At 60.7% G+C, this 8,461-nt stretch overlaps 1 protein-coding gene across 1 annotated transcript in view; it reads left to right on the top strand.

Annotated features, from left to right (window-relative positions):
- The first annotated feature begins 269 nt into the window (after positions 1-269).
- The window catches only part of RNF157 (ring finger protein 157), a 16,972-nt gene continuing 8,780 nt past the window's right edge, over positions 270-8,461 (top strand). The window contains exons 1-9 of the mRNA XM_019472109.1: positions 270-383; positions 5,007-5,095; positions 5,673-5,819; positions 6,398-6,515; positions 6,630-6,696; positions 6,853-6,896; positions 7,311-7,358; positions 7,655-7,726; positions 8,278-8,437. Of these exons, the coding sequence (XP_019327654.1) occupies positions 291-383; positions 5,007-5,095; positions 5,673-5,819; positions 6,398-6,515; positions 6,630-6,696; positions 6,853-6,896; positions 7,311-7,358; positions 7,655-7,726; positions 8,278-8,437 (838 nt within the window). The 5' untranslated portion in view covers positions 270-290. The remainder of the gene's footprint in view (positions 384-5,006; positions 5,096-5,672; positions 5,820-6,397; positions 6,516-6,629; positions 6,697-6,852; positions 6,897-7,310; positions 7,359-7,654; positions 7,727-8,277; positions 8,438-8,461) is intronic.

Genomic DNA, 8,461 nt, shown 5'->3' with positions numbered 1-8,461 from the left:
GGGGATGCAGGCAGGGAGAGGGGAGGGCAAGACAGGCAGGCAGAAGGCAGCCAGGAAGGGTCGCTTCTTGATCAGCTCCCCCTTCACCTCTGCCTGCTTGGAGGCTGGCAGCACGCAAGCTCAACCTGAAAGGCTCCCAGCAAGGTGACCTTGGGGACAAAGCCACCTCTGAGCCATCGATTCGGTGGCTTTGTGCCGCTCCATCGCCTGGTTGAAGCCCCATCCTCCTCCTCCGCTGAGGCGGTCTCTATGTTTTTTTTCCAGGGAGCTACTTTGCCAACCACTTCATCATGGGCGGTGAGAAGTTTGACTCCACGCACCCCGAGGGTTACCTCTTCGGCGAGAACAGTGACCTCAACTTCCTGGGGAACCGGCCCGTGGTGGTGGGCACCGAGGGGCACGGGGCTGGGGAGGGGGTATGGAGCAGGGAGGTGGGACACGGGGCCGGCCCGTGGTGGTGGGCACCGAGGGGCACAGGGCTGGGGAGGGGGTATGGAGCTGGGAGGTGGGACACGGGGCCCGGGCGTGCCCTTTCCCAAAATGGTGGTGCCTGTGTGGGTCATGGGGGTGCATGGTATGAGGCTGCTGGCTGTCACACCCCGAAGGCAGAGCCACCCAAGGACATCTGGGGTGGCCTGAGTGGATTCTCTGATGTCTAATATAAGGGTTGGCTACTTGCTGCAGCCCGTCCTCCATCGGGGACTGACCTGGGTCTCCTCTCAGCCTGTCTGCCCACGTCCACATGCTCCGCAGCAACACAGTGCTATTGCTGTATCTCTCACCTCACTGCCAGACTTGAGTTGCGATGGCTGAATAGGTTTGCAAGCGGTTGGGAATGGACCGGGCGACTGCGTGACCTCTGCCTTTGGGTGCTGCTCTGTGCAGTACCCGTGGTGTGGGTCATCAGACCTGCACATGTTTTCCAACTCGCAAGGGCTGCCTGCACGCACAAATCCACCGGCTTAAGAACATCAGCTGGTGAAGAAGGTGGTGAGGGGTGATGGGCTGATGTAGCCCAACTCCTTCTTTCTCGCTCCCTCTCCGAGAGCTGCTTTTCCTCTTGCCTTTCCCAGCTCAGCCAGGAGCCATCTCCCAGCCTAGATGGTACGGGGTGGGGGACGCACCAGGAACGGCGCTGGCGTGGTGTGAAGCAGAGTAGCTTGGACAGCAGCAGGCAAAAGTGTTCCCCAAGCTCTAGCAAAAAAGGGGTGGGGAAGGGGTGGTGGGGGCTGCGGGCAGCACCGGTGGGTTTCACGGTGCTGGGTGCTGCCGGCTCTGGCTGGTCCTGGGGCACGGGGAAACAGCTGCAGGGAAGGTCCCTGGGCGCCACGGTCCTGGAGATGTTTTTTCTGCTTGCTGCCTTTTGAAAGGGAGGAAATGAGAGTGGGGCGGTCCCCACGGAGGGTTTCAGCCGTGGGGTTAACGTCCCCTGCTCCTCTGGGTGCATCTCAGCAGGGTGGCTCACCAGCATCGGCCGGAGCCGGGGGGGTGGGGTGGGGTGTCAAGCATCAAAAAAAAATTCGAGGTGAGGAATTAAAAGGCACCAAAGCTTTTCTGTTGAGTCAAGATAAGCTTGCCTGGTGCCAACGGCCCTGCTCTCGAATGCTGCCTGCTCTGTGCTGGGGCTCGTGAGGCTGCTGCCATCCCAGTTTGTGTTTCCTCCTTGAAATCGGCTTCGGCAGCGTTTTGGCAGCATCATACGGTCCTTCAGCGGGGAAGCGCCCGGTCCCCGGGCTGTGCCAGAGCAGGGATCCCGGTAGAGACAAGGGCAGGAACACCCCCCAAAACCCGTGAGCATTGGGTGGGCAAAGCCAGTGTCTTTCTCTCCATCCTCTGTGCTTCCCCAGAAAATGAAAAGTCAGCACTCGGGTCCTCTCTCCAGCGGCGAGCGCTGAGAAATCCTCTTGATTACAGTAAAAGCCTCTAAACTGCCCAGCGAGCAGTTCCTGAGTCAGACGCCCCGACAGCAGAAGCAGCGGGGAAGGTAAAGGAACAGCTTGGAAACAGCAGAAAGAATTAATATAGCGTTGCAAACTAAATTGCATTGCTCTGGCTTAATTACCAACGGCCTTGGGCTGCAGAGCTGTGACTGAGGTCTCGTCTCCCCAGGGAGCGTTTTGGGGCTGGGCTTTCGGGTCAGGCCATTTTGGGGGCTCGGGGGGATCAGTGAGAACCCGTGTTGTTTCTGGCTCAAGCCAGGTATCATTTGGGCATCTCTGATGCCACCTTTGAGACCTGTCCTGATGCTTCTTGGCTGCGATGCTTTTGTGTTCTGGCCTGCTGTGAGAGCCCTGGCTGGGCTGGAAATGTCGGAGATGGCCAGTGCTTTTTGGTGGGGGATTTATTTTGGGTTCCTTGGGTGTCGAGGGCCAGGAGGTCTTGGAAAAAATTGTCCCCCGAGTCCTCTCTGAGCTGAGCACCTTGGCTGAGCTATTAACAGCGCTACTGCCGTGGGGATGTGCAGAGCGCCCAGGGGCTGTGCAGACTCTCCCTTCCATGGATACAGGATAATCTGGATTTTCCAGCTCGGGACAGGTTCCCAAAGGGCTAGGAAGGGCATTGCAGGTTTACATAGCTGCCACCATACTGGGACACCTCTGCAGGGGCCAAGGAGTGGAGAAGCTGTTTGTGGCACCTGGAGAGCACGGGGCGTTCCAGGGAAGCCGAGGACTGTTGAAACGTGCCGCTGGGTTTCCCTGCCCATGCAAACCAGCCTGGATCTGCTTGTAGAAAAGCCCCAAGAAAGATTTTTGAGGGGTTTTTTTTCCACTTTAACAGAAGCCAGTCTGGACCAAATGTTGCTATAGATGCACGGATGGCATTTTTAAATGGGTAACAGTTGCAGTGAGGTTTTTTTTTCTGTTGTTTTTCAGCTTGATTTAAATTGAGGAGATGCAAAAAGTCCTTTAAACAGCCCCTTTGTGATATGCAAATCCGGCTTGCAAAATTTCATTCAAAAAAAAAGCCCAACCCCCCAAAAAAAGAGCCCACACGTGGGTGTGAAAGAGCCCAAGAACAACGGCAAAGCAGTTTCTGCAGCAAGAAATTTGCCTGCGGCGCTTCCCCATCCTTCCCAGCCCAACGGCCCCCGCGGGGCTGCGCCCGGGGCACCCGGCTGCCTGCTTCCTTCTCCATCGCCCACCCCTGCGTGCTGCGGCGGAAGGGGGCTTGCACCCATGGGTGCTCTCCCTGCCAGGGCGAGCTCTGCCACTTACTGTGGGCTGGTTTGGGTACAGCTCAGCTGGGCAAGGTGCAAATGAGCAAGATTGGATTGCTTCATTAATTTGAATAGCAGAGGATGTATCAAGACATGGCATGGCATGTCATGACATGGCTCGGCTCCAGCTCGGAGGCCTTTTCTCACTTGCTCCCTTCCAGCTGCAACAGATGATTCTGCAGGTGCATGTTTAGCTTGCTTGACTCCTTAAAAAGCTCATTAACACCAGATTAATGACTCGGCCACCCTTTTCCCCTCCTGGAGGGGAGGGAGAGGGTGGCAATTCCAAGGTGCCATGGATTCATCTTCAAAGCGCCCCATGGCATCGTCTGCACTGGGTCCAGCCCAGGCTTTAACCTGCCTTTCGATGCCACCTGTGGGACCGGAGCTGCGGGATGGTGGGACACGATGGGTGATGTCCAACTAGTGGAGGAGGGATGGGGCAGGCCTCTGCCTGCGCTGCCTGGTCCTACGAGCTGCCTGTCCCATCCCATCCCATCCCATCGAGCCCTGCATGGGTCCCTAGCCAGGGTGGTTGTGCAGCCCCGTCCGTCCTGCTCTGCAGGGCTTTGGGGACAAGGGAGGTGATGATGGTTTTCCCGTGCAAGGGCGCCAGGGACGTGGGAAACGGGCATCTGACTCCCTGCGGGGCATCCCCAAGTGCCACCTGCAGTCGGTCTTGTCCCCTCAGTATTGGGGTGCAGCAGGAGCCTCTCTGTCCCTGAGCCCCCCCTCCGGGCTGGGGGCAGCGTGCGGAGACGAAGGGACCCAGACAGCCTGGCTTGGTTACTTATTCCCTCTCCCAAGGCAGCAATTGAGCCCTTTGGCTCTTGTGAGCATCTGCCATCCACGATGGCACCTGACGCCCTCCTGGCTCTGGCTGTCCCCTGGCACACGGTGACAGCTCACCAATGAGCCAGGCATTGATCCCGGCATAAGCCTCTGTCTCTCCAACATGTGTCTATGTCATCTCCCCGGGGGGGGGCTGATCCCTTCCTGGGGCTCAGCCTACCTGGGAGATGGAGAGGGGGGAGATGGGTCCTGCATCCCTTCCCCGGTGCCCTCGGTCTCCCTTGGGTGGCTGCAGTGCCAAGGCCCCTGACTGCCACCATGTCCCCTCTCCCCAGCAAGCCCTGTAGCCCCTGTGCAGGTGGACAGGAAGGACCAGGAAGGACAAGGTCACCTTGGAGGATGGCGTGACACCTCTTCCTCCTAGCGCTGCTGCCTGCGTGGTCCTGCCCAGCCACCCTGTTGGCTCCCTGCTCCGGGCACAGGGCTGGCAGAGACCCTGCCACCCAAATCCCATCTATCCTCGGGAGAAAATAGGGACACTTGTGTCTGTTCCTTGGATGGTGGACAGGGAGGGAGCTTTGGCTTCCCCCTGCCCAGCCTCATCCAGCAGCTCCACACTGCATCAGCAGCCTAAAAATACATCAGCAGCCGCCTGCCTGCCCTGTGCCCCGCGCGCCCCGCATCCCCCTCGCCCTCCAGCCAAAGGGACAAGGAACAGCCCCTCTCTGCGTGCCCCACCCAGTGAAACTGTCCCCTGCAAGGGGTTTTGGGCTTGCTCTTTGCAGGGGGGATGTCCCCATTGTCACACTGCCTGGTACCTGAGTGCCAGCAGGAGCTGCGGGTGCCCAGCACCCATCAGGATGCGCAGGCCACCCTGGGTCCCTGCGTACAGGGTGTCGGGTCAGGGCTGGGTCACTGGGGGGTCCGGGGACAAGGTCCACGGCCGCTGTAACCCCCGGATGTGCGTCTGCCTTCACCGGTGTCTCTCTCGTCCTAGTTCCCTTACGCTGCTCCACCTCCTCAGGAACCCGTGAAGACCCTCAGGAGCTTGATTAACATCCGCAAGGACACCCTGCGCCTCGTCAAGTGAGTCCTGCAGGCGGGAAGACGGGGCCGGGCACACCACGGCCATGAGCCACGGGGAGGGAAGGGTCAGGCTGGATGCTCCCAGGCGATGCTGAGCACGGGGATGCTCTCATCTCGGCACGGGAGGATACAGGGGACGAGCCGTTGCTGTCCAAACGTGCCCCTTTCCCTCCCAGCACGGGTGAGCTTCCCGCATGCGGGCACTGGCTGCGCTGGCTCCACTGCGGGATTAAAGGAGTTTAGTGCTGCCTTTGAAGTGCTTTGCTTTTTCTTCCTCCCCCACCTTCCAAAGGCTTTGTTGGAGGGAGGCTGGGGATTGCAGCCGGGCTGGGAGATTTGGGATTACAGCTGAAATCTGTCTGTGGCGCTTCCCAGTCTGCAGGCTTGACCTTGGGCATGCCGGGCCCTCCTGGCGTGTCTCAGTTTCCCCTGACGGAGGGGGCAGCCCTTTTGGGGGGCATCGGTGCCGAGGGGAACCTCGCACTGGGGGAGCCGTCTCTGCCGGGGGGACAGTCCTGGGGGCACCCCGAGCCCTCCCCGAGGGGTGCCCATCTCCCGGACCCTCTGTGCTCGCCAGGTGCTCAGAGGAGGTGAAGACCCCGGGGGAAGAAGTCAGCAAAGCCAAGGTGCACTACAACGTGGAGTTCACCTTCGACACAGACGCCCGCGTGGCCATAACCATCTACTACCAGGCAAGCGAGGAGTTTCACAACGGGGTGGCAAGGTGAGGAGCCCCAGCCTGGCGTGTGTGTGTCCCTCCTCCAGCCTGGCCTGTGTCCCCCCAAGCCCGATGTGTCCCCCTGGCCAGGGTGTGGGGCTCTGCTGAAGGAGATGGAGCCTTTCCTCCCCGGAGCATCTCCCCTCCTCGGGGCCCGAGGCAGCTGCCGGCGGTGCTGAGGCTGGAGGGGTGTTCTTCGCCTTCCCCGGGTGCCACCACTGCCGGGTCCCTGCCACCCCCCGCCACCTCCTTCCCCGTCCCATCCTGCTCCCTCTTCTTACCTCCAGGTCAGAGCTGAGACCAGGAGAAATCATTGCCCCTCCCGGTCCCCACCAGGTTGGCTGTGGGGTTGTCCCTGTCCCCTCCTGTCCCATGTTGGCTGCCCGGGAGTTATTTTAGCCCTGTGGATTATTTTAGTTCTTTTTAGGACTTCTTGCCTCAGCCCCAAGAGGCATCCAGGAGCGGAGGGGAGGAGTGACCCCCCCCTGTCTCCCATCTTCCCGGCATCCTCGTGAGCCGGGGGACCGGGAGGAGCGCAGGGACACCCGCGGTGCCCCTGACTCTGTCCTTTCTCCATGGGACAGCTACATCCCCAGGGACAACAGCCTGCAGTCGGAGACAGTGCACTACAAGCGGGGGGTGTGCCAGCAGTTCTGTGTGCCCTCCCACACCGTCGACCCCTCCGAGTGGAGCGAGGAGGAGGTGGGTCCCACTGGACCGTAGCATCGACCGCAGGGTCGGGTACGGTTACGGATGCGGGATGAAGCCTCCGTCGCTGCTCCATCTCACCAAGGCTCTCCTCCTGTCTCTCTCCAGCTGGGCTTCGACCTGGACCGGGAAGTGTACCCCATGGTGGTGCACGCAGTGGTGGATGAAGGAGAGGGTGAGGAGGGGGTTCCTTGCGGGGTTGGGCTTGCCCAGCTGCTGGCACCGCGGTGCCAGCCCTTGCACCAACCAGGCAGAGCCTCCTGCTTCTCCTTGCTGCCACCATTGGCCCTGCGTGTCCCCTGAGCCCTGCGTGTCCCTTTGTGTCTTGCAGAGCACACCGGGCACTGCCACGTGCTGCTGGCCACCTTTGAGAAGGTAAGTGCTGAGATGGGGCCATCCTACCCCCCTCCTACCCCCTCACCCACCGGGTGCAAGAGCCTGGAGAAACCCCGCGGGACTCGGGATAGGGCTGCTGGGCTAGGGCTATTTTGGGGCTGCTCCTGAAATTCTGGGAATATCCCCCAAATCCTTGATTTTAAGCACCTGCTTTTGAGGCATTTGGTCTCAACTCCATCTTCCTTGCTCCAACAAGTCTCCAGCCTGGCAATGTGTGTGACATCCCACACCTGCCTGGTACCAGGGTGTCGAGAAAAAACAGAATTGCTGCAAAACGGGCTGGCTGGGAGCGAGGTGGGAGCGGTGACAGCCATAGGGCAGGTGGGTGCTCAAGCACAGCAGTCCCTGGGGTGCTCAGCCCCAGCACCCACCTGTGTGCTCTCCTCCCTCCAGCACAGTGACGGCACCTTCTGCGTGAAGCCCCTCAAACAGAAGCAAGTGGTGAGTGTTCAGGTGTCCCCGCGGGCAGTGGCAGCTACTGCCCTGCACACCCCTGGGGGGGAAGGCGGCGAGGGGCTTTCGGGGAGCAGCAAACCCCTGTGTGGGCAGCAGCCTGCCCCTGCCCTGCTCCTGCCTCCCAGGGAGCTTGGGGACCACCGGCAATTTCAAGTGCATCGATGCAAAGAGAAGCCGCGGATGTTGGGGTGAGGAGGGCTGGCCCAAGGAGGGGGCCGGGAGCCGCAGCGGCTGGGGGGGGCTGTGTCTCTGCTCCTCACCCCTTCCCCGTGGGGTTGCAGGTGGACGGTGTGAGCTATCTCCTGCAGGAGATCTACGGCATCGAGAACAAGTACAACACGCAGGACTCCAAGGTACGTGCCTCCATCCCCCAGCCTGCATCCCGTGGGTCTTCCCTTGTCCCCCTTCCCCTAGCACAGGTCCAGCAGCTAAAACACACACGGGGCAAGAGTTTGCAGCACAACATGGAGCTGCCCGGGCCGGTACAGGTGTTTCATGTTGTCATTGAAGCTGCCAGAGGCAGAAAGCTGAAGGTTTGAGCCTTTTTCCCCCCATCCTTTGTAGTCCCTTGGGAGCGTGGTGACTGGATCTTGCTGGCTTAGGAGGGCACCGTGGGGCTCGAAGCATGGGACATGCCTCCCCCTCTGCCAGAGAGAGGGAGGGAGGGAGAGAGAAGTTGGGGTGAAGGATGCATCCCTCCGTGAGGTGCCTGATGGCTCTAGCCCCATCTCCCAGCCTCCAGGAGGGGAAGGATAAGGTCCCAGGGTTGTATTTCAAGAGCAGGCAGCCCAGGGACTCAGGCAGGACACTGCAGCAAGCTCTCAGGGCACCCAAGCACCCACCCTCCTGCTGCATGGGCTGGGGACACTGAGGCTGAGCGGCTCCCATCTCTCCCACGGGGCAGGTGGCCGAGGACGAGGTGAGCGATAACAGCGCCGAGTGCGTCGTCTGCCTCTCGGACGTCCGTGACACCCTTATCCTGCCCTGCCGACACCTCTGCCTCTGCAACACCTGCGCCGACACCCTGCGCTACCAGGCCAACAACTGCCCCATCTGCAGGCTGCGTAAGGGCCAGGGGTGTGGTTGGC

Source organism: Aptenodytes forsteri, unplaced genomic scaffold (assembly GCF_000699145.1).
Source record: "Aptenodytes forsteri isolate BGI_AS27 unplaced genomic scaffold, ASM69914v1 Scaffold243, whole genome shotgun sequence".
Lineage (NCBI taxonomy): Eukaryota > Metazoa > Chordata > Aves > Sphenisciformes > Spheniscidae > Aptenodytes > Aptenodytes forsteri.
This window is presented reverse-complemented; position numbering and strand designations above follow the sequence as displayed.